Source organism: Paramisgurnus dabryanus, chromosome 12 (genome assembly GCF_030506205.2).
Source record: "Paramisgurnus dabryanus chromosome 12, PD_genome_1.1, whole genome shotgun sequence".
Taxonomy (NCBI): Eukaryota; Metazoa; Chordata; class Actinopteri; order Cypriniformes; family Cobitidae; genus Paramisgurnus; species Paramisgurnus dabryanus.
The window spans coordinates 26,229,203-26,257,008 of NC_133348.1; the positions used below are offsets into that span (position 1 = coordinate 26,229,203).

Below are 27,806 nucleotides of genomic sequence, written 5' to 3' on the forward strand. Positions count from 1 at the left end.
CCTCAGGTGCATTAAATAATAGCATTTCCACACGATTAAGTGTTGAGGAATGTTGTTGTGTATAATTATGGGTCATTTACAGTTGTTCTTTATTTTCTTTTTTTCTTCGTGAAATGCCACTCCTTGATCTTCTTGGGTGCACTCCCATAAGCGCAGCAGGAGTCTGGACAGGGATGCAGCCCTTGGTTTCATATAGTTAATACAAAGAGTTTGCACAAGGTCCCAAATACCGGAGATAGTTTCCTTAACCATTTGCCTCTGTGCTTTGTCACATACTCACAGCAGTTGTTTATATCCCATTCCTACCATGGAATTCAAACCCGAGGAGCTTTAAAAACATTCTTTCCCTGCACAATGCTGCTATCAAAACTAGGTCATCCGGCGAGCAAGGGAATTGTAATAAACGTATAAAATTTGATCTTAGTGGACATGTAATTACGATGCACCACATGACAATAAATGTTTGCCCTTTACAGCCCTATAAACATTTTGGAGCTTAGTGGCTATATTTCTACAGCGTGCATGATGAATTTAGCGTATAAGGATGATACAGAGATGTTGAACACATCATGTGTCAAAATGGATCAGTTGAGGCAGAGATGTCAGGTTATAATCTTGGCTATAATGAAAGTTTAAACACAGACTCAGACCATTTACTTGCCCACACAAAATATCTGAATTGCATAGTAAATCAAATATATTTAATATATTTAATTTACTATGCAATTCAGATATGATTATGTTTGGTATGCCTGTATAAAAAATAAAGATATACATAATAAGCTTAATTGAATACAGCTGCAAAAGTGTTCTGATTGTATTTAGTACATTGTAAAGTTTTTCTATCTTACTGGCTAAAAAAGAGAGTTTCACCAATCCTCAAACTTCAGAGAGGATCCCAGTTTTATGACATTTTATAGAATACATTAAAGGGGACATTTCACAAGTCAGATGTTACATAAATCTTTGGTGTCCCCAGAGAACATATGTAAAGTTTTAGCTCAAAATACCATATAGATAATTTATATTACCATGTTAAAATTGCCACTTTGTAGGTGTGAGCAAAATTGTGGCGTTTTTGGGTGTGTCCTTTAAAAGATTAAGGGGCAGTATTATCCCCTTCTGACATCACAAGGGGAGCCAGATTTCAATTTTATTACATGCTTAAAGAGAATGGCTTACCAAAACTTAGTTACTGTTGATCTTTTACACATTTTCTAGGTTGATAAAAGCACTGGGGACCCAATTATATCACTTAAACATTAAAAAAGTCAGATTTTCATGATATGTCCCCTTAAATTTATCATAATATCCTTGTACAGTAATCAAACTTTCTTAGAAAGAGTCAACAATCCAAAAGAATTACAAATGAATATGTTATGCTAAATTTAAATGAAATGTTTGAGAACCACCTTCTTATACAATTTCCTTATGACATTCTGGTCAGCTATCATCTGCCTTGTAAAATATGTAAAGCATTATGTAACAGTAATAACAATATTTGCCTAAATTAATCATTTTAAGTTTTTAAAACAAGAATAATCACATTTTAAAAAATAAATATTTCTTGAAAGTTGTGGGAAGTATGCGTTTTTTTATCAGATTTATTCATGTGCATGTAACCAAAAGGTTTCTTTGTCACAGGGGATAAAGGGACAGGAAAAGAAAGGAGAGGGAGTGAGTCGATTAGAGAGAGAGGATGTGAGAAACAGCAGTGAAAACATTGCATTTCTGCTATTAATAATGAGAAACAAAAACAGTAGATGATATAAGTCTATAACAGAGTTACATCCCCCATGCGCTGTGGGCACATGAACAAACAGAAGGTGTCACAAAAACATCCAGAAGATTTATGGCTCTGAATTCCCCGTGTCTCTATCCTCAGACGTGCTCTGCAATCACACACACATATTTACTTAATCTATCTCACATCTATTCAGATCTATTGTGTATAGGTAACCATATAACATTTGTAAATTTAGAATAAAAAAACAAACATTACACATTATTATTATTACAAATAAGTATATTACAAAGGAATTTTACTAGATTTAGCTTACGTCTAAGATATGTAAATGTACAGTCCATTAAAATGTTTTTCAAAATTTATTACAAAATATTTTTTATTAAAATAATGGATGAATTGAGTAGATCATGAAGATAAAGCAACCAGTAAAAGCTTAGGATAGATGAATTTGTTCAGTATTCCATAAAAAACATCCCAGGATGAGACCTCAACAAGTAAGCTGATAAATTGACAGGAATACATTGACCATGGACCACAAAACCATTCATAAGGATCAATTTTTCTGAAAGTGGAATATATAAGCTTGATGTATGGTTTGTTAGGATAGGACAATATTTGGCTGAGATACTATTGACGGTGTAAAAAAATCTTAATATTGAGAAAATCACCTTTAAAATAAGTTTTAACATATTTATGATTTACAAAAAATGTACAAAATATCTTAATGGATCATGATCTTTATATAATATCCTAATGATTTTTGCGATAATTTTGACCCATGCTCTGTATTTTTTGGCTTTTGCTACAAATATACCTGTGTTTTTGATCCAGGGTCACAGAACTACTTTAAAAAGGCTAGAATATACTTTTATTTTAAATTTGTTTTAGCACAACATAATTATCATAGTTGTATTTGTGTTATTCCATATATTTACTGTTATTCTAAAATGTGGAAAAAAATATAAAGAATGAGTAAGTTACCCTAAACATTTTAACACCAGGAAAACCACATCCAATATATTTTCATGTAATATTGGAATTATGTAGGTGTCATGCCAATTAAAATCATTAAATAAATTGCAAGATGACTCAACTTTGTTTTTTTTTTAAACAAAATCTTTATTTAAAAATATAGAAGACAGAGTACATTTTAACCATTTATGGAGCCAATGCCTGATGCTGATGAGCCAAAAATGAGCTTCGATTCTTATTCTTTATTGTACTCAGTCTTGTTGTTTTGCACGCTTTGTCTCTGGTACGTCATTACACTGGGAGAAGTGTTCTGACATAGCTGCCAGGGCACGGTACCGATGGGAGATGCTGTTCTTCACCTCTTTAGGAAGCTCAGCATATCTGCACTCACAAACACAGCGCAAAGAAATGTGAAAAGCATGTTGCAAATGGTTAAGAAGTCAAGCACATTCAAATATGACATTCTTATGGATGTTATCCACCAATGTTTGAAGCCATGGTTAATTTTGCATCATGCATTCTTACAATGAGATCACTTGAATTATAAGAAGAAACCAATACTTGTAAACCTTAAACCATAAAGTTGGTATAATTTGCCCAATACTGTCACCTGCTGGTAAACATGAATAAGAACTACTAAAAGATGAGAGCGTATACTCACGTTTTATCAAAGCCTTCAGGCTGAAAACAAGGATCCCATCCAAAATCTCTTGGGCCCCTGGGCTCAACAATACAACCCTGAAAAATTTTGTTAGAGGACATGATCAAAAACTTATATATCTAACACTTTTATAACACAGGTAGTCAAGAATTTTTTTTTAACCTTTTATTACTTTTAAAAAGTGAAAGTGAAGAGAGAAAATGTTTAAAGGAGTCTGGCTTATTTTATTATTGTGTTCTATTCTCTCTGGTCCACTAAAAGTGTTCAAAGTTTGTTTTAATAAAATGTCATAATTAGTAAGTAAGTACCATTTTTGAGCCTCTTTTTTAAAACACACTGTTTTAGTGGGTGTGCTGCACAAAAGACATTGAAGTTACCACCCACTTGCATTATTGGGTAACAGTGTTGATGTGTTTGAGCATTACTGCCTATAGTATTTGCTCACCTCAGTTTTTCCTCTAAAAAGTTGAACTGGCTCCTCTTTCCCAGCACAGAAAGCAAACGTACACAGAGCCCAAGCTGACTTATCATCAAAACCTGCCAGCATTTTATGCAGTCCTGCAAAGATAGTGGTAAAGACATCAAAACTCATTTTGCTAAATTAATAATTTTTTAATAACAATTTTTACGTTTAAATAGATTTGAATTGTTTAAAAAGAGTTATTGCTTTAATAGATGTAACCTGAATATTAGTCAAAATCTGTGTTGCCAAGTCTGCTGTTTTACAGCAAAATTGGGCTACTTTTAAATTAAACTGTTGCTGTGGGTTTTTTCATCCGCTGGTTGAAGGATTTAACAAAAAAATTTGTTTAATGCATGTGAAAAGTGAATGTAAAATATGTACTTTGGGAGTGGCATAATTTAAAGGGATAGTTCACCCAAAAATGAATTTACTCAATTATATATTGTTACAAACCCACTTAAATTTCTTTGTTGATGTACACAAGGGAAGATATTTTGGAAAATGTCTGTAACCAAACTGTTTGTGGACCCCATTTACTTTCATAGTATTCTTTTTTTCCTACTATGGAAGTGAATGAGGTCCACAAACGGTTTTGTTACAAACATTTCTCAAAATATCATCCTTTGTGTTCATCATAACAAAGAAATTTATACAGGTTTGTAACAACACAAAAGTGAGTAAATAATGACAGAATTTTCATTTTTGGGTGAACTATCCCTTTAAGTCTTGCCATTTGGCCTAAGGTCTTTGGGCTTGTTTTGATTGGGCATTGGGCTTGTGTTGTTAGGCAGACCTGGCAACGCTGGTCAAAGTATCTTACCCTCTGGCTTCAGTTTATCAAGGAACCATTTTCTGTGGAGAGAAAAACATCACAAATTATTTTGATTTATTTTTGTTCTGATGACGGACTCAGCGTTGGAATTCAATTTCATTTAATCTTTATTTTTTTTATTTTTAACTTATAATGAAAGTAAATTGTGACTGTAAGTCTTTATGTTGAACTAATAAAATGCACTGTTCAATAGTTTTAAGATCTACAGGACATAAAGACTTACATGTAAGGTCCTGGTAATCCTCCTAGTGCCCTGAAACACAGGCAGGTGTCCTCTACCAGTACTGGCCCATCCACCTTAACACACAAAATATATAAGATCATGTGCAAGACATAATTCGGGATACATAAAGTGCATTTTACAAACCTGCCTTGCCGCTTCTTGACATTTCTGTATGGAAATTTCATCTGGTTCCCCCTGATATTCGGGCACTGCATGAGAAATCATATCCACATTACAATACATAACAATCCATGGATAAACAATCCATGAATTCAGTTACTGAATACTTACAATCAATCTTTTTTGAAATTAGTTTGTAGGGAAATTTGTCACCAAGGATTTGAACTACCTGGAAAATAGTTTGATTACTACAACAATTTCATAAGTGACTAGTCAAATATCCTGTATACCAGTGGTCTCCAAGGTTGCCCCCACAGAGTTTGTGAGTTGCCCGACAAAGCACATTAAAAGCCTCAATTTTAATAATTATTTATTACATATTTTTTGTATATTAGCTTGGCTTATTTTAAAGTAAAAGAAAAAGGTTTTGAGTAGAGTATATCAAAAAAGTAGCTCTCCATTGTGGTAGATCTTGCGCTCACAAAAAGGTTGGAGACCCCTGCTGTATGCGTGTTCTTGATCTGCCTAACTTATATTAAATCTTCAGCATATTTACACCGCTTGATTCATAGCATGTAACGACAGTCTTTATTTATTTAATTTACAAGACCCTCGTGCTCATTCTGTTACTTGATTTCTAATGAATAATTTGTGGTTAAATCACTCTTTTAAAAAACTCCCAACTCGTTCTTACCTCTTCTAATTTTTTCGCATTACCAGTAACAAATACTACAGATCTGCCAGTCGGTACTGCCATGGTTCACTTTGCGACCATTCAACAACTCACTCCCGGAGCGTTAAACCGTTCGGACTTCCGCATTCAATGAACCAATCGTAATCCTTGACCATAAATGTTCACCAATCAGTAGACGTCTCCGTAACGGTTAAGACACGCCCCTCTCACAAACAGGCCAATCACAGCCCGCTATACTTCGTCCCTCTCTAAAAACTGTCCGGCTTAAAACCACCAAACATGTGGGAAAAACAGAGCACATCATCACATGTCAATATATTCAGCCGATTTTAGTTAGAAAGTTATTTAGTAAAGTAAATTTATCTGCTTGCAGAAGGTTATTTATCTGTGGAAATAAAGTTTAGTTTTGGGGTGGTTTTTAAAGACCAAACAAGCATGAGTTTATTGCCACGCAGCGCTGAGGAGTTCAGCTCAGCCGACTACTGGGAGAGATTTTTTCGTAAAAGAGGAGAAAAAGCTTTCGAGTGGTACGGAGACTACAACTCACTCTGCGGAGTTTTGCATAAATACATTAAACCTCGTGATAAGGTAACTTATATGTTATTTTATTTATACATCAATGTTTCTGTTACATTTACACCCGTCATGAAGCTTGATAATGAAACGTATGACATTGGAAGCACAAAGTATTTAAACCTAACATTACATGTGGTTATTTTGTCTCGTGGAATGAATGCAAATATCTTTCTATGATATATTCAGATGTTTCAGATAGTTTCATTAGGAAAGTACTACGTAAAAGCAGTTGTTAAATAGAGACAACTTGCAGATTTTGTTTAGGGTATGTACATTTATGAACGAACCAAAGTGTAACTTTTGATTTCTTCTGCAGGTTTTGGTGGTGGGCTGTGGTAATTCTGAGCTGAGTGAACAGCTATATGATGTTGGCTACCATCAACTAACCAATATTGACATCAGCGAGACGGTGGTGTCTCATATGAACCAGCGAAACGCAGAGTGTCGTCCAGATCTGACCTTCCAGCAGGTGGATGCCACTCAGACGGGCTTTGAAAGTGGGAGCTTTCAGGCAGCCCTTGATAAGGGCACACTTGATGCTATGGCTTCAGAGGAGGAAGGTGCTCTTGCTGCCAGGATGCTGGCAGAAGTAGGCAGAGTTTTGGCCGTGGGTGGCCGATACGTATGCGTAACTTTAGCACAGGAACATGTTATAAAGTTGGCCGTGGAGCATTTTGCCCAGGGCTGGGCTGTGCGAATCCACTGCTTAAGTGGACAGCAAAGTGAGGACTCTGATTCCTCCTTCGCCCTACCGGTTTTTGTTCTCGTATGCACAAAATTTCGCCAAGCACCTCCGTTTGCAGTGCTTGAAATGTGCCAGGGTGAGGATGGTGCTCCCACTAGGCTTGCATCGGTGCCTGAACTGTTGTCTGCTGTGAAGGAGAGGCAGGCTTATAATCTTATGCTGCATAAACTGAAGGGTGGAACCGATGCTAGCAGCACTTCATCACTCACGCTGTGCCATGCAGCAACCGGTCAACCACGATACACTTTGACAGTGCAGGACAGCTTGCCTTCTGCCAAGCTACCAAGAAATAATCACTTTGCCATATTTATAGGTGAATACTTAATTTTTTTACATTTTCATATACTATACTGTATGCTTAACTATACTATAATATAGCATATTTGATTGATTCTGATTGGATTTGAAGCCTCTCATATCTCTGTGCATGTTTTGCAATCACAAATTAGAATTGGTGACTCAGGCTACGCTTACATGACAACAATGTAGTAAAAAACTGAAAGGTTTTGACTTTGAATTATAACATGTTAAAATTGCCACTTTGTAGGTGTGAGCAAAAATTTGCCTTTTGGGTGTCTCCTTTTAAAGGGACACTCCACTTTTATGGAAAATATGCTAATTTTACAGTTCCCCTAGAGTTAAACATTTGACTTTTACCGTTTTGGAATCCATTCAGCTGATCTCCGGATATGGTAGCACTTTTAGCATAGCTTAGCATAATCCATTGAATCTGATTAGACCATTAGCATCGCACTAAAAATAACCAAAAAGTTTCAATATTTTTTCTATTTAAAACTTGACTCTTCTGTAATTACATCATGTACTAAGACCGACGGAAAATTTAAAGTTGCGTTTTTCTAGGTCGATATGGCTAGGAACAATACTCTCAAACTGGCGTAATAATCAAGGACTTTGCTGCTGGCTGCAGGAGACGTAGTGATATTACGCACTGCCCGAAAATAGTCCCCTTGGTTACTTTCAATAGCAGGGGACTATTTTCATGTGCTGCGTAATATCATTGTGCCTCCTGCAACCATGTTACAGCAGCAAAGTCTTTAAAAGTAAACTTACAGCCAAAATGCATAAAACCTTTCCCGGATTCGGTTGAAAACGTTATTGTGTAAACACCCCCTTAGAGTGCATTATCCTTTACATATTAGCTGTCATATGTTGTTTAAGATTTCCTTTAATGTTTTAAGTTCCTCAGGGTCGTGAGTCTGACTGGTTATATGGCTCACCTGAAGGCAGGGCTCAGTTAGCGTCCAGCGCCAAATTCAAACGGTTGGTCATTGTGGCAATGCATAGAGATCAAGAGTATGAAGACATGCAGGCCGTCCAGTCAGAGCTCTCTCCAATGGTGATGGAACTCGCTCCTCCTGGGATGCCAGCCAATCAGCAGGTGAAGATATAAGAACGTTAATCTGTATAGCTCTTCATCTTGTCTACACTACTGTCTAATGGTTTCGTATTTTGGTAGGTGCCCTTCCTGTCTGTAGGAGGAGATCTGGGTTGGAGGGAGGTTGTCGGACGAGGGGTCAGTGCTTTGACTGGAGACTACTCTGTGGAAGACGTCAGAGGAGAAGATGGTCACCTTTATCGCAGACTAGTCTTCATGAGCAATGCCCAGTTAGTGCAGTCAGAGAGTAGACTTCAGGCTACCGCCACAGGTAAGGTTACAGAGTACCTAAATATAGAGAACAACTGTGTGTGAATCCTGGAATTATCAAGAACGTTTCTTAGGATTAATTTTAGTGTTTTGTCCTAGCTTCTGCACCTAAAAAGAAGAACAGGAAAAAATCCAAGCCGCCTGTTTCTGAAGGCCCCAATGTAACGGGTGCTAAAGTTCGCAGTGTGGACCGAGGTTTTCTCTGCTGTACACACCATGAAGTCATGGTGGCAGGTTTAGCCATGCTAGGAACAGATGCAATCAGTAAAAAAGGTAAGTGTGATAATACTGAAAGTTTAGTGAAAGCTAGAAGAGTTTGCTGTACTAGTTTAAAGGGTACCTATTGTGCTCATATGCCCACAGTCTCAGGTGTGCCCAAAATGTGTCTGTGAAGTTTCAGCTCAAAATACCACACAGATCATTTATTATATAATGTCCCTATTTTGGTGGGAGCATAAATGCTGTTTTCATGTTTGTACATTTAAATGCAAATGGGCTACTGCTCTTACTCCCTTACCAAAAAAAGCTTTCAGTTAAAATAGATATGGTTCCTGTGAATACAGTATGAGACTATTGGCGCATTGCATAGTACCCCACGGTTTGCTTTGGGTCAGATGGGGTCAGCTCACCTCACTTTGGCTTGGTTAGCTTTTCCATCGAGTTTAGTAGAACAATTGTTTTTTTATCAAGTCAGTATAAAGTTTTTTCTAAACAATTAAAAATGTGTAATCATTTGCATTCATATAAGCTTCTTAATGACCTGTTACATAACCTCAAACAGATCATCCAGTATCTGTGCTACTGGTGGGGCTCGGCGGCGGGGGACTTCCTCAGTTTGTACATGACTTTGTGCCTTATGCACGGGTGGACGTGGTGGAACTGGACCCAGCTGTGCTTGAGTTGGCTCAGACCTGGTTTGGGTTTCAGACTGACGAAAGGCTAAAAGTTATACTGGGAGATGGACTGGAACACATTACAACACTGGAGAGTGAAGGTAAGAAAACATCTAGACTTTACAGTCTCTGGAGGTTTTAGTGGGTGCTTAGCTGCATTGTGCCAGCTTTCCCATTTCTTCTTATTGAAACCATCCTAAACCTTTTTGCACTATTTATAGGAAGCCGTTCTTTTGATGTCATCATGTTTGACGTTGACAGCAAAGACACCACCGTGGGCATAAGCTGCCCTCCACCAGCCTTTGTAGAAACATCACTTTTAAAGAAAGTTTACAACTTGTTAACCCCACGAGGTAATGGAGATTTAATATTATAAGATTAATGTTAAGGCTTTTCTATTAATGAGAGTTCTAATTATTTTTTTTACTTCTCCACAGGACTGTTTATGTTGAACCTCGCATGCCGTGACTCGTCTCTCAGGAAGTCGGTGCTTGAACGAGTTCAAGCCGTTTTCCCATGTGTGCTCTCTCGAGGAATTGAGGGTGAAGTTAATGAGGTGCTGCTCTGTTGCAAAAGTGGAGGGGATGACAACAAACCTCACACAATCTTAGCAGCATTACAACAGACAGCAAAAGAGCTACAGAAGAGACTGCATACTAAAACCCAGACTGCATCTTGTGTTCCTCAAATAGACATTACTGCAATGTTAAATGACTTAAAGGTCATCTAAACATTGACCAGTTTGGGAAAAAAAGGTTTGTTTAAGTATTTTGGCAAACAGATGCATTTTTGGTTATACAAAGAAAGGTTTGTAAACAATAGAAATGAAATTATGAGTAACAATTGGGATTTTTTTGGTGTTTTCCCTTAGCAGAATAATTGTACTATAAAATAAAGAGTTAAGCTTATAAAATTAAAAGGTTATTAAATTTACCCAGTGCTTACAAGTTGTTTATCACAGTGATAAACAGGACAGTAATTTTTTTATCAGTGCAGTGTTCTTTTCACCTTCACTTTGATCTCTCTAAAAGAAGCTAAAATCTCTACATCAAATGTTAATCATGGGTATTAACAAAACATCATGCAGAATTATACTTGAAGTAATAATATGTAGCCGCCTTAAAAGGATATTTAGGTAATAGCAACACAGTACCCTGTTGGAGTCAATATGCATTTAAACATGCTTAATAACCAGGGTAAACAATTCCAGGTTGCCTGAAATGATGAAGATGATTGGTTGCTGCAGGTACACCTGTTGCATTGTGTCAGTGTATTTAAAATTATTTGGACACAGTCTTCACTTTAAAGAAGAAATGTAATATTCCTAAACTGAAAAAATAAATAAATACATGAACCAAACTATCTGGTAATGTATTTGTTCTCTCTAAAAAGTGCAGTATAATCACACTTTAACAATGTACAGTATGTCTAGAAAGAAAAATACAAGTGGTAATTTCTTAGTATTATCCCTAGAAGATACACTAAAATATTTGCTGAAATGTAAGAGGTGTACTCACTTTTGTGACACTTTATATGTAACTGTTAGGGTTTTATTATGTTTGAATGTACTGGTGTCAATACTTGCATCAAACTATCTGGCAACCCTACAGTCATCATCATGCATTATTATTGGATAAGTCGACGATGCACCAAAATAAATGTTACTACAAGTTTCATAAACTTTTTACTTTCGTGAGAGTAATCAGAAATGTGCTAGCCATTAAGGTTTACTTTGTGTAACGTTATATTCGTATTATTTAATTTTGAAATACTAATGTTTTCATATTTTCTAATCTCCATACTGATCATGACAAAAACAACGAATAAAACTTTTTACCGAAATTGTTACTGTATATTAATTTGATATATATTATTTTATTGATCAGCAGAAGTTTACTTTCAGATGAGGGAAAGGGGCAGGGACGCGCGTCCCCGCTGTTACACGCCGCTACCCTACTACGTCAGTGTTTGCATATTTCCCTCACAGGCTAAACTTACACGGCATGGACAAGGATTTTCTTAATTGTACCTTATATACATTTGCTTATATTAAGCTACAAACCATTTCTAAGAAAATAATTTTAAACGGCACAAAATATCAGAAGCCTCGGTTCCCCTGAGGAGTGGCGTCTGAGCGAGCACGCGCACGCACGCTCAACGCTAAACTGACTGTCAATGTTCGAAAGCAAGTTGAGTCCAGTGGTTGAGTCCAGTAAATCAAGCGAGTGAGTAAAACGCGACACTTTCATTGTTTTTCTCTCTCAGTTTATCACCTTTTATTGTTGCTTTTGGTTGGTAATGCACAGAAAAACAGTTTGCTGTTAAGTTCATGTCTCTATTCAGTTACTCCGGCTGGCCAATAGAGTCGCCGTTACTTCACACAGGCTGCAGTCTGACAAATCCAAACGCTAAGAATAATGCGATTTCAGGTAATTAAAATATCGTTAGGTTACGAAATAACATAATTATTCTGTTCTCTACATGTGCTTTTTTAAGAAATAACGTTACTCCTTGTAAGTTTTTTTTAAACGCCTTATACGCAATATTATTTTTGTTTTTACCTCACCATTTGATTAAAACCGTAGAAAAATAAACCCCAATTTAAAGTTGACAAGCTGTTTTTTAACCTAAAGTTTACACGTGTCTCTCATTATTACAGTTTTTTAGAAGTTAAGGAAACGTGTTTGTTGCTCACTGTTTTTAATCGTCCGTGGATTCGCGCCGCAACCTCGCGGCTCTGTAACTATGGGCAACCGGGGGATGGAGGAGCTGATCCCGCTGGTGAATCGCCTGCACGATGCCTTCAGCGCCATCGGACAGAGCTGCAACCTGGACCTGCCGCAGATCGCCGTGGTCGGGGGTCAGAGCGCAGGCAAGAGCTCAGTCCTGGAAAATTTCGTGGGCAGGTACGACACCATCACTTTCCAGCTCAGCTTCAAAGGACTTTACCGTACAAATTTTTGTATATTATCATTTACCAATGCAAATATTAGGCTAAAGGAAGTTTTGCAGGGTGGTAAACAATCCCTGAAAATAATTGAACACTTAAATATTTATTCAGAATGCAAACAAAAAACAGAATACTAAAAAAACTGAAATTTTACATTAATTATACATTAACCAGGGCACATTTTGCAAACTGGCACACTTCACTAGGCAAACATAGTTATTGGTTAATTCTAAAATGCTTAAATATCTGATATGTCTCAGTTAATGACTATTAGTTAGTGGTCATTATGTTAAACTGAGTCAATCTTCAGCAGAGGAAGTGATCTGTATAGCTGAAGCAGGTGCAGATGGCCCTGCTCTCATTTGTAGTCAGGGGCAGTCACTACATCTTCCTCCATCTGTCTAATGGTTTGCCAAGTCTATATTCATGAACCATGAATTTGAAGATCTTCCTGGACTGTCCAGATCACAGGAACAAGCTTTAGTTTCTGTAATAGTGAAAATTATATGATGAGTAGAATGTTTAAGGGAATAAATGTATAAGTGCATAACCCTCTAAGTTTACATGTCATCGATGCTTCACCATACAGGCATAGTATTTGACTCACTAGGGGCAGTTAATCCTAGTCCCAGACTAAAATGCATCCTTGTACCATCTTAACTGCCCCTTAGTCATGGTGAGGTAAAAAAATCTAGAATGCATTTGGCAGACAACTTAATGCACTGTAAGTTGCTTTATGCATGGAGCTTACAGTGCATTACAAGGTATACATTTATCAGTATGTGTGTTATCTGAGAAGTAAACCCATAACCTTTTCCACGGCTAATGCAATGCTCTGCCAAATGAGCTACATAAATACTACAATCATTTCTTCTTCTGATCTTAACAGCTTGTTCATCATGTTTCAGTGTGGTTTTCTTTTGTTATCCTGTCCCAGCGTATTATAGGCTTAGCTAGAAAGCTGTCATTGACGGATATGGCAGTTAATATCATATAAAGCCCCCTTACATGGAAAATGCACTTTTAAATGTGTTTCTAGCAGAAAATGAGTCGCCGGTGTGTGCAGAAACAGCCTGTTATTATACAAATCAATTTTTTATTTTTGAAATCTCCTTTAAACCACAACAGTCACACAAAACAGGCTGTTGGGGATCCTCTATCAATGTGATGTCACATTGATTACGCCCCAGCCATAACCGCTCTCAGACTCTGCCTTATGAGCGCATAGTTCAACCTTCTGCCAGTGACACATGTTTTCATGTAGTCAAAGCTAATGGGTAAGCGCTCTACCCCATACTTTGCATACAGGGAGGGGAACAGAAGCTTTCTTTGCATTTAAAGAAACACACACCAAAACAGCGCGTTTTCACTGCAGCCACAAATGGCCATGTTTAACATTGTATAATAAAAGATATGTGGTGTATTTTGAGCTGAAACTTTACAGACACATTCTGGGGATACCAGAGGCTATTTCTATATTGCTGAAAACACATAGATTAGGGGCCCTTTAACTCCTTTGTAGTCCCTTTAATCTTAAAAAAAATATATTTACGCTAGAGAACCCTCACAGGATCTTCTCTATGCATGCTCTTTTCCGCATGGAAAAACTGAGCCTGTCCAACAGGAAGCGGTGATTGTTAGTGGAAGCTATTGTTTGTTCAGTTCATATCTGTTTAGTGAGCTGAAGGAACGTGAATCTTGCCTGCTTAAGATAATTGGGAATGCTAACAGTGGCTGTATACTTCTGAGAGGAAGGCATTAAAACATTCTTACCATCAGCTTCAAAACTTGGCGAGTGTATGAGGAAACATGTTTTAAGCCAGTTAATGGAGACACAGTTTATTTAATTAAATATTTACGTTTAAGACTTAAATGAAGTTTAAAAAAATAAAACTTAATCTAAGAATTACAGGCTCAACATTCTTATCTTAACTTGATTTTAACAGCAGAGTTAATAGTAGAGTAGTGAAATCTGGAGAATGATGATTTTGGAATTTTTTGTCTCACCCTCTTGTCACTTCTAACATGCATATTGTTTTTTGTTTTTTTTTGAATAACAATTTAGTTTTCCAGCACAACAGAGGTGGAGGGTGTCTTTTAATAAAGTATTAATTATGACTACTAAATATATTTCAAGCCTTCCAAGGCCATGCATTAGCATGCTAGGTTTGAATGGCTTACTTACAATTTTCATTTAGGCATTAAGCAGACACCATTATTCAAAGTGATTTGTCATTAGGAAGTAATAGCATGAGAAGTGTCATACAAAGTCATTTGAGAGGTGTACTTATGTATGCCACTGCACATTATATTTTTTATATCTTGCATTTCACACTGCCTGTCATATCTAATTATTTAAGCATTTCATTACATGTGTAAATGATTATGCAGTTATATAGACCTGCTTTTATGTGCCTTATTATTTGTCCATTGTCCTAAACATTGCACTGATTGAAAAAGATACAGTTTTTATTTAGTTTTCTGTTAATGAAGATAACTTTAGAAGTAGAAGAGTCTGAGCACCTGAATATACACTTGAATGGTGCCGTCATATGATGGCCTACTTAAGATCTGATATACAGGAAATAATGAGTTCATGTATCCATAGCAATCAGTTATATATGAATGGCAGAAAGCTCTGCACCCTCAGCCATCTGTCCTCTCAGTATCACTGCCAGTCAGTACAGGCCAGGGATGCCTAAAGAAATGGGTTAATGCTATGAGAGCCCATGGATTGAAGAAGAATTGTGCTTTGGTTTATTAGTTGAAAATGTAGTTTTTCACCTAAAAAAGTGTTGATAATGTGAGAAGGTCATGGGAGAAGATATTATTTATATTATAATAAGTATTGTGATTTATTGTTTAGCTGAAGGATTCAGAATCTGTATTTTTTAGACGGTTCTTATAATGATTTACATGAGATTGGAGTTTTATCTTAACTTTTTCTTAAAAAGACAGTAACATAAAAAATGCAGCATTTTTGTCAAATCAGCATATATTGTTTTAAATCTTACTTTAAACTAACAAATTAAGTTAAACAAGTTCAACTTCTTTTTATAGGTAATGTCAACTTATCACAAGTCCAAACCTAAAATAGTAGGTTGAATCGACTTGCAAAACCATGCTGCATTTTTTTATATGTGCATGCATGAATAAGATTTGAGAGGTTCGTTGCGATAAATTATGTAATATAAATGTAAATAATAATGGCATTTTGAGAATGAAAGTAGTACTCCTTAGTCGTTTACTTAGTTGCTTATTTCATTTTTTTCACACTCAGTTAACACCCAAGTTATATTATACATAGGCAAAACTCAGTCTTGCATTTATGTATCATACAATGCTCAGTCTTGTATTAATGTCTGTTTACTACAGCAGTGCATACTGGGTACTGGGGGAGGGACAGGATGAATTGAGAGGATAGTCAAGATGAAATGAAAGAAAAGGGGAGAAGATTAGATTGGAGCAGATGAGTCAAAAGGGGCTTTGTTAAGGGGGTTAAAAAGTGAAGGTCAGGGTGTGTACTGGGAATGTACAGGACATTGTTGAAATAAGCCATGGGTCCAGCACAGAGATAAGTTCATGCCTGGGTGTAAGTTAAATTTAAAATGCACTGGTTTGCTTGTTTATCGTCCTTGGCTAATGTAGAGCTGATACATTGTACAGTGTTTGTTCCCTAATTATCAGTAATGCTAAAAAAGCTGGGTTATTTTTTGACGTTGGGTCAAAAAAGGACAAACCCAGCCAGTGAGTTCAAGTTAAAACAACCCAACATTTGGGGTTGAAACAACCCAGTTTAAAGGAAAACAACACAGTTTTTCAATATTTCACTATGTTCTTACCTCAACTTAGACCAGTGTTTCTCAAACTTTTTTAGCCCAAGGACCACTTTATCTTCCAAATTTTTTCTGAGGACCACCTAACAGAATCCCACTCTAACACTCCCTGAAAAAACAACAAAATAGGAAGAATAAGCTAAGTTTAAGTTTAATATGCAACTGTCAAAAACTAATTTTTTAAAAACAAATGCAATGCTATGTTCAAAAATTATTATATGAATTTTATTTCATTTGAAAAAGTAAATGTGAAATGAGTTGCAGCTTAATATGAACAACAAACTGCGTATGTGAAAAAAAAATGCAATTAAACATACTGTAACAGCCTAGGTCCCACTTAATGTCATTCCAAAGAACCATTAGTTTAAAACTGAGGTGGTGGGTATATGAAGTCTATGGTTGTAACTAGCCTACTGTATGGTAACAATAAAATACTGAAAAAAATCCCCTTAATGTCCAAAATCACTGAAATGACAGGGATTTTACACATGAAACAAAAACTAGTACATTACAAAACTAATAGATCTGTGGATTTTAGTTGTTTTCAGTTGACGCTTGATCTTTATTTTGACCCTCTTTGGTTTAGCCAACCGATCCATTTTTACGTTATTAAAACAGAAAGACAAGAACTGATCTCACAGTTTCGCAAGTGCATTAAAAATCTACTTAAATAAGTGACGATTGTACAAACACTTGCCTAGTTTAGGTCATCTTTTGGCGGACCACTGGGGGGGTTTGGCGGACCACTAGTGGTCCGCGGACCACACTTTGAGAATTACTGACTTAGACAAATTAAAACATACATATCTTTTTTCAATGCGTGCACTTCATTTTTGCACACCGCTTTGTGAATATGTTAGCATTTAGTCTAGCCCCATTAATTCCTCAGGATCCAAACAGGGATGAATTTAGAAGCCACCAAACACTTTCATGTTTTCCCTATTTAAAGACTGTTTCATGAGTAGTTACACATGTAAGTATGGTGGCACAAAATAAATTGTGTGAATGAGAACTATATTGTATGGCGGAAGAGCATTTAGTGTGCAGCACTTCGACCTCGGCGCGTATGAGGTCGAAATGCTGCAAACTATAAGTGCTCTTCCGCCATATGCTAACACATTCACAACACGCTGTGGAAAGATAAAGTGCATGCATTGCAAAAAGATAGGTATGTAAAAAATGTATCTAAGTTGAGGTAAGAACATAGTAAAATATTGAAAAACGGTGGTGTTTTCCTTTAAATTACAAACCAACGGGTTGGGTTCATCCCTTTTTGACCCAACACTGGGTTGAAATGACCCAACATTTTTTAAAGTTCCTTAGCAAATATCACTTATAATGAGAAATATGAGATTGTTCAAGCACTAGGACAATTTAATCTTCTACCTGCATCCTATGCCGCTCGTGTGAATGTCTTTAACTGGGTCTGATCCTGTGGGAGTTCCCTTCTATTTTGGGCAATAGGTCTGATTTAGCTTGCACACACCCTTTTTTCTGTATCATCTTTATCATCCAGTTTAGTGACCCCATCCCAAGCCTGGCATTTATCAGACCTAGTGGAAAACACATTTTTTTAATGGAAAAGTCCAACTTTCCCACCATTGTTTTGCGTGTATTTCAAAATGGCTTGGACAAAGAACAGAAATTTAAATTGTTTTAAACAAGACACTGTTTACTGAAGTTAAAAGTACCAAATTAATCTTCAGATAGCTTGAATGTTGTTGTTTCTACGCATTAAACTAAGATAGGAGAAAAGTGTCAAGAAAGAGGCAATGAAATGACACACAGGCCTGATATCAATGATATATCACTGATCCACCAACTGTTGTTTTAGTTATAGTCTACTCATTTCAGCTGACTTTTGCACATGGCTGATGAAAATAAACTGGTTCTGCATTCTGCATTGACTGCTTTGCACTATCACACAGCTTCTTTCCTACTGTACAGGCCTGTGGAAGTTGTGCGTACACCTGCCATAAATATCTGAGTATGAGGGTTGTAAGGGGTGTGACAGGGCCACATGGTTTATGGTTTCACTCTGACGCTGGCCTTGTCCAAGTATGCAGTGACCGTTAGTTTCTGGCATTGTGCCTCAGACTGGGACTTAATCAGTCATGTGAGGGATGTTTTATGTATAGTTTTTTTTTTGGATGGGAAGTTTATTTTGATTTGCCTGAGGACTTGACCCCCTGGTATCTAGTATCTAAACTGGGTAAGCTTTGTGATAGCAGCACTAAAGTCATGCGCTAAGTTTTAATAGAACACACATACTGATGTACTGTATTTTCAAAACAAAGTTGCTTTGGATAAAAGCATCTGCCAAATACATATGATTTCATGTAAATGTATATAAATGTGTTTTTTTACAAAATGGCCTATGCTGTGTTCCCAGAGATTTTCTTCCAAGAGGCTCAGGAATTGTTACGAGGAGACCACTTGTCCTTCAGCTCATCAGTGCCGCCACAGGTATAAAAGATGCTCACACACACCTTTTACTGTAGGGTCAGATTTTCTTTTACATCCTTTTTTAAACAGACTGCCACGAGTGTGTTATCAAAAGTGATGTCATTAGATCATGTGACAATTCAACTTTTGAGACATATACGTTACTGTGCAAAAGTCTTAGGCCACCATCACCAGCTTTGTTGTTTTAACTAAGTTTTAATGTCCATTCATATTTATTTTTCACTTTTTTTTAAGATACAAAACAGAAAATACAGAAAATATGTTCACAAAATTAAAAACAAAACAATTTTCAGAACGAAATGTCTTCTTTAGGCATCAGTCAGTATTTAGTGTGACCTCTCTTGGCATAAAAAACATCTTGAGCTTTTTTTAGGAGACCTGAAGTCATTTGATTAGAATTGGAAATTAGGATTTAATTTTATTTAGGTTTAAGAGATCCTGCAGCCGCCTGCTATTGCTCAAGTGGAAGGGGAGTTTACCCTAAATACTTGACACTTTAGCTTATACTCTACACTGTTTTTAATACTATATACACATTTCATGTATTTTCTGGTTGTATTCTGATAAAGAGACTGAGAATGAATTATATATGATCATTATAAAATTGCAAAAACAACAAATCTAATGGTAGCATGTTGGCCTAAGACTTTTGCACAGTACTGTATGTTTTGCATACATTTAAAAACCATGGTAATATACAGTACAGTGTAAGTTAGACCATATTTACCAAGTTGCTGCTGTAACGAGTCAGCGTCTTGGGAATTTTCTTAATAGAACAGTGGCTTCTGGAAACATTGACTGAGCACTAGAGGGCAGTGTCCCCTGTCTTTCAATCAGTCTACAGATTCATAAATGAAAAGGTTATGGACTGTAAACTATAACAGGCATAACTAAATTATACGCTGTAAATTTAGATGCGGTGTGTTCCCCTGTCTTTACTAAATCATACTTTCTGATCCCTGTCACAGAGTATGCAGAGTTTCTACACTGTAAAGGGAAGAAGTTTACAGACTTTGATGAGATTCGACGGGAGATTGAAGCAGAGACAGACAGAGTCACGGGATCAAATAAGGGCATATCCTCCATTCCTATCAACCTTCGTGTCTACTCTCCAAATGGTATTATTGTCTCAAAGCAATGAATGAATTAGTGATATACACATCGATCTACAGTATAGACATGTAATATTTAGTAACGTGGGATAAATAGTACCATTCAGATTATGTTTTATTGACTGATTTTAGAGCTCCATTTGGCACAAAATGAAAACTTAACATATCAAACAATATTACATTGCTCATATGTTCTCAGTTATGTTTCATTTAGTTTGTTTTTGATGTTTTTAAAATTAAAAACAGGAGTGCAAGATTTAAGCAAAAATCATCATTGGACAGATCTCATAATACTTTTTCTTGACTATGGGTAAGATTTAAAGTCTTGGTGGTCTCAAGATGTCTTGACACTAAATCTTTGAGGCTGTTTACACCTGGTATTAAGATGCGGGTTGAAATGATAAATTATTTTGAGCTTGTCCACTTTCGACCACACTTGAAAACGCATTCGACCGGATTGCTTTTGTGGTGTAGACACACATGTGAACGAATGCCACAAAAGACAGACTACTCTCCGTCTATTGATCTAATATAATGTAATGAGCACAATGATTTTCCATTGGACATAACTTCTAGCGCGAACCCACTCCGCATCTTTCATTTGTTTCATTTTGCAAGAGTTTAAAATTGCGGAAAAAAAAGCTTATTTCATCAATTTGCTCTGAAATATCAGAAAAAGTTCTTACCTATACATGTACACAACATTGTGCAGCATGTTTACTAACAACACAAGCAGGGGACTCTGACCTAATATTAGTTCATGTCAATTTAAACCTACACTCTAAAAAACAAACGGTGCTATATAGCACCAAAACAGTTGCTTTGGATCGTAACGATAGAAGAACCATTTTTAGTGCCATATAGCACCAGTGAAGAACCAGTGAAGCACCAGTGAAGCACCAGTGAAGCACCTGTGTAGAACCATATAGTGCTATGTAGAACCATATGTGGTGCTATATGGCCCCTATATGGTTCTACACTGGTGCTTCACTGGTGCTTCACTGGTGCTTCACTGGTTCTTCACCGGTGCTATATGGCACTAAAATGGTTCTTCTATCGTTACGATCCAAAGCAATTGTTTTGGTGCTATATAGCACCGTTTGTTTTTTTAGAGTGTATAATTTCGTAAACAAAAGCAGAGGGCCTGCCCACAGACAACTCCCTCAGTAATCAGGACAAAAGCGGTTAAAAGTGGATAAAAGAGACAGATTAAAAAACAGGTGTACGTGAATGTGTCTCTCTCCTCCACTTGTGATCCGATTGACCAATACGCATTGTTAATATCCTGTATAAACAGCCCCTCAGTGTCTAGGTCAGGGTCTTTGAGGGTACGGTCTTTACTACATCTCTATTATGGGTATCTCTGACCAGACTCTTTGTTTTTGTTTTTCTCTGTCTCCAGTTTTGAACTTGACTCTAATAGACCTTCCAGGCATAACTAAAGTCCCAGTGGGAGATCAACCCCCTGACATTGAATACCAGATCAGAGACATGATCATGCAGTTCATCTGCAAGGAAAATTGTCTCATCCTGGCTGTCACTCCTGCTAACATGGATCTGGCTAACTCTGATGCTCTTAAATTGGCCAAAGATGTGGATCCACAGGGTAAGTAGGAAATAACTTACCCTTGTATTGCCCCATTGGTAATTTGGTGTAGTTATCATCAATGTCTGTCCTCAAATTTATCTTTTCCCTTGACCTCCTCACATCATCACGTTTTGATTGATCTTTTAATCAGGCCAACGCACCATCGGTGTAATCACTAAGCTGGATCTGATGGACAAGGGCACGGATGTCAGGGATGTGCTGGAGAACAGGTTACTGCCACTTCGCAGAGGTAAAGCTCACGTGTAGATATATTCTGTGAGTAGAGACTCGTTGAGTTTTTTGTAGGATCTGGGCCAGGGCAAGGCTGCTGCAGGCTACAGCGGGTAAAACAAGTCCAGGTGCAAAGACTTAATGCTTCTGCTGCTGCATTAATGCATTAGTCACACAGAAGTCCAGCCGAGGAGAAGGGTTTATGGACTGTACAGGATTGCAGATAGGATATAGGATTCAATCTGACTTGTATAGTTGTTGGTCATTCATATTTTTCTAGTCTGTAGGATCCCTTCTAGCGCAACAATCAGATGAGTTGTTTCAAACCTTTGAATAAGTTTCCTAAAAAGCTTTCATATTCTACAGCCTTCTTTGAGATATAGGATCACATTTAGCAGCTTATTATCTTTAAAATATTGCTAATCTCTTCCTATTTTTCTTCTATGTGGTTGCTTCAGGTTATATTGGTGTGGTAAACCGTAGCCAAAAGGACATAGATGGAAAAAAGGACATAAGTGCAGCTTTGGCTGCAGAGAGACGGTTCTTCAAATCACATCCAGCGTACAGGCACATGGCAGACTGCATGGGGACTGCATACTTACAAAGGGTCCTTAACCAGGTGATGCTACACAATATTACAAGATGCAGGGGAGAGTGGAGTAAGCTGTGTCACTTTTTACTTTATATAACCTAATTTTGCTATCAACACAACTTACCCCACTCTTACCTTACTTATAAAGAAAGGGCACCCAGATAAGTGCTTTTATTTTATTTCTCCATTTTTCACTCCCAAACTCCTCTTATTTCTGTAGCAACTTACCAACCACATTCGTGACACATTACCAGCGTTCCGTAGTCAACTGCAGGGTCAGCTTCTCTCATTGGATAAAGAGGCAAAGGAGTACAAGTTTCTGAACTCAGATGACCCCTCACGCAAGACTAAAGCCTTAATGCAGTGGGTTTACACACACCCTAATTCAGAAAGTAAAAACACATGCATCACAAACACAAACATGGGCACATACACGCTAGTCTTTTATGAGAAGACATTTGTTTACTGTATAAACACAAACAGATGCACATGTCAGACAAGACCACAACTGAAGAGGACAAAAACACACAAGTGCGTTGTGTACATTTGTTCTCTAGGCTGATACAACACTTTGGGCTGGACTTTGAGAAGAGAATCGAGGGATCCGGTGATCAGGTGGAGACAGTGGAGCTGTCAGGAGGTGCCAAAATCAATCGTATCTTTCATGAGCGTTTCCCTTTTGAACTAGTTAAGGTGATCTTTTAAAAGTTCAATTGATCAGTTAGTTATTTTAATCTCTTTAAAAAGCAAAAGGCTTACACACATTTCTTGTTCATGTTGGCCTGCGCTGTATCAGATGGAGTTTGATGAGAAAGAATTACGAAGAGAGATCAGTTATGCTATTATAAACATCCACGGCATCAGGTTTGTTTGTTTATTAATAAATTGTATTTGAAAAAGATATTATTGAACATTATTAAATAAACCTAAATACATGAGGTTTCAGGTAGGAATAGCACCTGTGGGTTACAAGGTTCTAACATTTTATAGTATACTTTTTACAGTGGTATTCCAGAATATGCACACTTTAGTGTTTTCTCTTCCCTTTAGGACCGGTCTGTTTACACCTGATATGGCCTTCGAAGCCATAGTGAAGAAACAGATTGTAAAACTTAAAGTCCCATGTCTCAAGTGTGTAGACATGGTGATCCAGGAGCTCATCAACACAGTACAACAGTGTACCAACAAGGTACAACATCCTTTTATGCTGGGTGAATGCAAGTACAGTGTTTAGATGTGTGAAAAAAAAGGAACTTTATAGGGGCCTTCCTTGTTAAAAAATCTCCATGCCATTCATATTTGCTCCACCTGGGCCATTTATAAATGCTATGTTGCAATGCAATCCATATTATGGCTTTAGATTTAAGTGTTTCTTTGTTTGAACCTTTTTGATTTTTACGTGCATGTCCTCAGTTAGAGACCTTTCCCAAACTACGGGAGGAGACGGAGAGGATAGTGACCACACACATTCGGCAGCGAGAGAGTCAAGCCAAGGACCAGGTCAGTCCAACAACCACACTCTAAAAAAAGAATGCATTCTTTTTTTTACACATTGTTTGTGTAATGCTGTTTAACACATAATGTGTCATTTTGTGTTGATTTTGTGTTAAAATAAATAAAAGTGACTACACAAGTTAAAATAAAATAAACTCAAAGGGGAGGTTTCCTGGACAGGGCTTATCCTAGTCCCAGACTAAAATGCATGTTTGAGCTGCTTTAATTTAAATAAACCTTGACCTGTTTGATTTTAAAATATTTTGTTGACATTGTTTTGTCTTGCGATGCACACCTGCATTAATTTTTGTAAGGTATGTTTGTAAAACCTTTTTAAATGACCTAATATTAAAGAGGCCCAGTCCTGAATTAACCTAAACCCTGTCCGGGAAACCTCCCATATATGTGTTGTTTCAATAATAACACAGAGATGTGTCGCATTTTAGTCGTTTTGGTAACACTTTACTTGAAGCGGTGTTCATCAGAATGACATGATACCTTTATAATCATGACATGACATGTGTCATGAACATGAAGGAGATTTTATGTACATTTATGACAACTCTCATGAAGTGTCATATGTTAAAATATGTTTTTTTTATTGCAAAGATGACATTGTTTGAATTGTCTTTGTTATAACAACTTGACATAAACCAATACATGACATAGCAGAATAATTATAAAGTAATTTAAGTGTTAAAACTAAGTCAAATCATTTTAAATACCTTAACAAAAGGCAACAAACACGTCAAAAGATTATACTTAACTTTATGTTTGTGAACAATACATTAAAAACTGACAACTAACAGAACTTGTTTTTCCTCACACAGAGGGTTGTGAAATTTTCTGACATAAAAGAAAAAACGAACAAGACATTTAATCAATTTAATTTAATGTAATTAACTTTGCAGTGATATGGACCCAACGCTGCATAACTTAACACATTATTGTACTGTTTTCATTTAATTTTAGGTGAATCTGTCTCCAAATGCATTAAAATATAATTTTATCCATTTTAATTATGTTTATGTTGTACATAAACATAATTATTATTATTGGATTATTAATCTTAAAAAAACATTATGACCTGAAGAACATTCATGACACTGTTATAAAACTTGATAGAGTATTAACACTTAATGACATTTTAATGATAAATTATATTTGTACCACTGTAGTTGAGGTCAAGAAAAATATTAATGACACTGTTATAAAACTCTTTGACAGAGTATTAACACTTAATGACATTTGTCATAAACGTGCATAAAATCTCCTTCATGTTCATGACACGTGTAATGTCATGATTATGAAGGTGTCATGTCATTCTTATGAACACCCCTTTAAGTAAAGTGTTACCTTTGTTTTTAACACAAGTTATAGTGCACACTAGAATTGTCAGTATGTAGCATTTTTAATAAGGGAATTGATTTTTATTACATATAATACACAGCCAGTCAGTTCATTGGAATAGGCGTTACATTGTCTGAAGCCAGATACAGTATATTCAATTGAGTATATTTAATTAAGCCTATAATACAATTTTCCCCAAGCCCATTTTTGACTTCAGTTTAGCTGAATTGAACAATATCTGTAGTGTGTTTGTTTATACTGTACATTCTAGATGATGTCAAATTTTGTGTTTGTTTAATGTTTACTGAACAGGTATTACTTTCACTAGAGATTCAGCTCTCTTACATCAACACAAACCATGAAGATTTCATTGGATTTGCAAAGTAAGTTTTCCCCCTGATGACAATGATGATGTGACCACTAATTTAAAAACACAAGACATGAGGGCATTCTCTCCCTGTACTCTATCCTTTCAGTGCTCAACAGAAAACCAATCAAACGACCATTAAAGCTTCAGCAGTGAACCAGGTGAGTGACCATGTTTGGTGAGTTGTAATAGACCCCTTCACGGTTCACGTCACAGGCGGTTCCCACTGCGCATGTCGGGGTCAGAAAAGTCATTACAGCAGATTGAGTTGCGTATTATTCGGTATTGTCAAAAATGCTTACTTGCGTCGTGGGCTTTGAAAATCGCATCAGGTCTTCCGTTACGTTTTCGCGATTCATGCAGAATCTCAAAAACAAAAAAATACAACATCTGCGGCTGCAAGCAATTAACGTGCAGACTGGGACAATGCAAATATCATAGAGGCTTGTGTTTGTAGTGCTCACTTCATTTGAGGTAAGTCATCATTTTTCAGCTCTGTTAGGTTAAATTATAAAGCCAGGATAGTATAACAGTTTGACCCCATGCTGCGCGCGCACCCGATAATCATTCAATGTTGACAAACCTTGAAGGGGTCTATAGGGGATGATATGAACCTGGTGTCTTATTACTGTCTGTGGTTTTCTTGGAAAGGACTTTGGATCCACTCAAGTTGTGTTGTTTTCCTGTTGGTTTGTGTGAATTCTAACCCAACACATCTTAGGCCTCTTCTTTGCTGATGGCTTGTATTTTGCTGTAAATTAATATGCTAATTAATATCATCATATGTTTTCATCTGATTAAAGACAATCAAACATATACATTATCCAATTGCACTTTAGAAATGTGCTTACTATAGACTTTTAAACTTGTCAGCTCTAAGACGAGTCACAAAATTGTATTTGACTCAAAGCCATATTAGCATTAATAGATTTATGCCATTTAATTTACTTAAAAAGCTCCACTACTGTTTTTAATGCCAATTTTTGTAACTAGCATTAAGTAGACAGCTAGATAGATGATAACATGATAACAATAACTCATCGACAGGGTTATATGTAATACAGTACTTCACTAGGAATTCTGCACAATTCATTTTTTTTAATATGCAGTGGAAATCTTATCAATTTACAGCTTCTCCAAAACCGTAGCAATATTGTGGTAGGCCTGTCTTAAAAAGGTGTCCCTAAGTTAGTAAAATCTAGCAAAATGTACAATAAAAGTCTTTGGGGCAAGGCACTGCACCCGAATAAACATTACGGTACACACTGTTTTAAAACTATAACCACTAAACATAGAACATTAAGGGGCGGTTTCCATGACAGGATTAAGATTAATCCAGGACCAGGCCTTCGTTATATTAGGACATTTACGTAGTTTTTACAAACAAACCTCACTATACTGGTGTGCATTGTAAGACAAAACAATGACACTAATATTTGTTAAAGGGCACCTATGGTAAGATTCACGTTTTTACATCTCCTTTGGTGTGTAAGTGTGTATTAGTACATGTTAACAATATGCAAAAGGTACAAACCCCAAAGTCAACGATGATGCGAGTTATCATCTCCAACGTAAATCTCTTTTCTAGGACTGCAACAAACACACAGATTGTAGGCAACATTTTACTGTGATTGGTGATGTAGAAAAGACCGACATTATCATAATTCCTCCTGCTTGATTTCACAGTCTGTAAGTTAACTCCTGTTAGCATTGCATTGTGAGTGAATCTTTCAAACATAGTAAGGAGCGTCACATTTCCGACTGACGTCATAGGTATTCAGGCCAATTACAACGTACAGATTAGCCGGCCAATCAGGGACACAGCGCTTTTCAAATAACTACGTTTTGTACAAAATCAGTTTCAGGAAGAAAATGAAATCTGGAGCTAGAAAAATGTACGGTTTGTGGAAAATAACCTTTTTTTATTACAAACCACCTGTACACATTGCATTATACCAAATACACAAAGTAACGTTTTTAGCAATGAAATAGGTGCACTTTAAGATATGCCAGTTCTTTTCAGTGATTTTCATAAACTAAGGCAGCTCAAACATGCATTTGGGAGTAGGATAAGATATGTCTGGGAAACCACTCCTACATGTGCTAACATAAAATTAAAGCAACACCAAAGAGTTTTGGCTCTTTGCTCCCCCTACAGGTTAGAAGCGTAATTGTCCATGACCCACTGTCATAAATACTGAGGCATAGCTGGCTCTGATTGGATTGTA

General features: G+C 36.6%; 3 protein-coding genes across 9 annotated transcripts in view; 2 read left to right on the plus strand and 1 right to left on the minus strand.

Moving 5' to 3' along the window:
- Positions 1–2,841: 2,841 nt before the first annotated feature.
- Positions 2,842–5,847, minus strand: itpa (inosine triphosphatase (nucleoside triphosphate pyrophosphatase)). Its single transcript, XM_065256743.1, has 8 exons — positions 5,713–5,847; positions 5,190–5,247; positions 5,043–5,107; positions 4,899–4,972; positions 4,664–4,695; positions 3,826–3,938; positions 3,381–3,457; positions 2,842–3,100 (listed from the first exon to the last, which is right to left on the minus strand). Exons 1-8 carry the CDS (start codon positions 5,773–5,775, stop codon positions 2,971–2,973), a joined length of 612 nt encoding a protein of 203 aa, XP_065112815.1. The 5' UTR covers positions 5,776–5,847; the 3' UTR covers positions 2,842–2,970.
- Positions 5,848–5,981: 134 nt separating this feature from the next.
- Positions 5,982–11,338, plus strand: mettl13 (methyltransferase 13, eEF1A lysine and N-terminal methyltransferase). Its single transcript, XM_065257353.2, has 8 exons — positions 5,982–6,300; positions 6,605–7,346; positions 8,233–8,432; positions 8,511–8,700; positions 8,799–8,972; positions 9,481–9,693; positions 9,814–9,945; positions 10,030–11,338. Exons 1-8 carry the CDS (start codon positions 6,148–6,150, stop codon positions 10,320–10,322), a joined length of 2,097 nt encoding a protein of 698 aa, XP_065113425.1. The 5' UTR covers positions 5,982–6,147; the 3' UTR covers positions 10,323–11,338.
- Positions 11,339–11,676: 338 nt separating this feature from the next.
- The window catches only part of dnm3a (dynamin 3a), a 70,662-nt gene continuing 54,532 nt past the window's right edge, over positions 11,677–27,806 (plus strand). For 3 of the 7 annotated variants that reach the window (XM_065257357.2, XM_065257359.2, XM_065257358.2), the window contains exons 1-14: positions 11,696–12,021; positions 12,252–12,498; positions 18,771–18,844; positions 19,813–19,962; positions 21,359–21,562; positions 21,696–21,794; positions 22,234–22,394; positions 22,588–22,730; positions 22,925–23,060; positions 23,164–23,231; positions 23,418–23,556; positions 23,781–23,867; positions 25,524–25,594; positions 25,688–25,739. In XM_065257357.2, the coding sequence (XP_065113429.1) occupies positions 12,338–12,498; positions 18,771–18,844; positions 19,813–19,962; positions 21,359–21,562; positions 21,696–21,794; positions 22,234–22,394; positions 22,588–22,730; positions 22,925–23,060; positions 23,164–23,231; positions 23,418–23,556; positions 23,781–23,867; positions 25,524–25,594; positions 25,688–25,739 (1,545 nt within the window). In that variant the 5' untranslated portion in view covers positions 11,696–12,021; positions 12,252–12,337. Of the gene's footprint in view, positions 12,022–12,251; positions 12,499–18,770; positions 18,845–19,812; positions 19,963–21,358; positions 21,563–21,695; positions 21,795–22,233; positions 22,395–22,587; positions 22,731–22,924; positions 23,061–23,163; positions 23,232–23,417; positions 23,557–23,780; positions 23,868–25,523; positions 25,595–25,687; positions 25,740–27,806 lie in introns of all 7 variants that reach the window. The other 4 variants (XM_065257354.2, XM_065257355.2, XR_010528827.2 and 1 more) reach the window with 4 other exon arrangements.

Coding starts and splice junctions, on each gene's coding strand:
- itpa (XM_065256743.1), bottom strand. CDS start 5,775: ATGGCAGTACCGACTGGCAGATCTGTAGTATTTGTTACTGGTAATGCG. Junction 4,973..5,042: donor GTCAAGAAGCGGCAAGGCAG/GTTTGTAAAATG, acceptor TTGTGTGTTAAG/GTGGATGGGCCAGTACTGGT. Junction 4,696..4,898: donor GGATTACCAGGACCTTACAT/GTAAGTCTTTAT, acceptor TTCTCTCCACAG/AAAATGGTTCCTTGATAAAC.
- mettl13 (XM_065257353.2), top strand. CDS start 6,148: ATGAGTTTATTGCCACGCAGCGCTGAGGAGTTCAGCTCAGCCGACTAC. Junction 8,701..8,798: donor ACTTCAGGCTACCGCCACAG/GTAAGGTTACAG, acceptor GTTTTGTCCTAG/CTTCTGCACCTAAAAAGAAG. Junction 9,946..10,029: donor CAACTTGTTAACCCCACGAG/GTAATGGAGATT, acceptor ACTTCTCCACAG/GACTGTTTATGTTGAACCTC.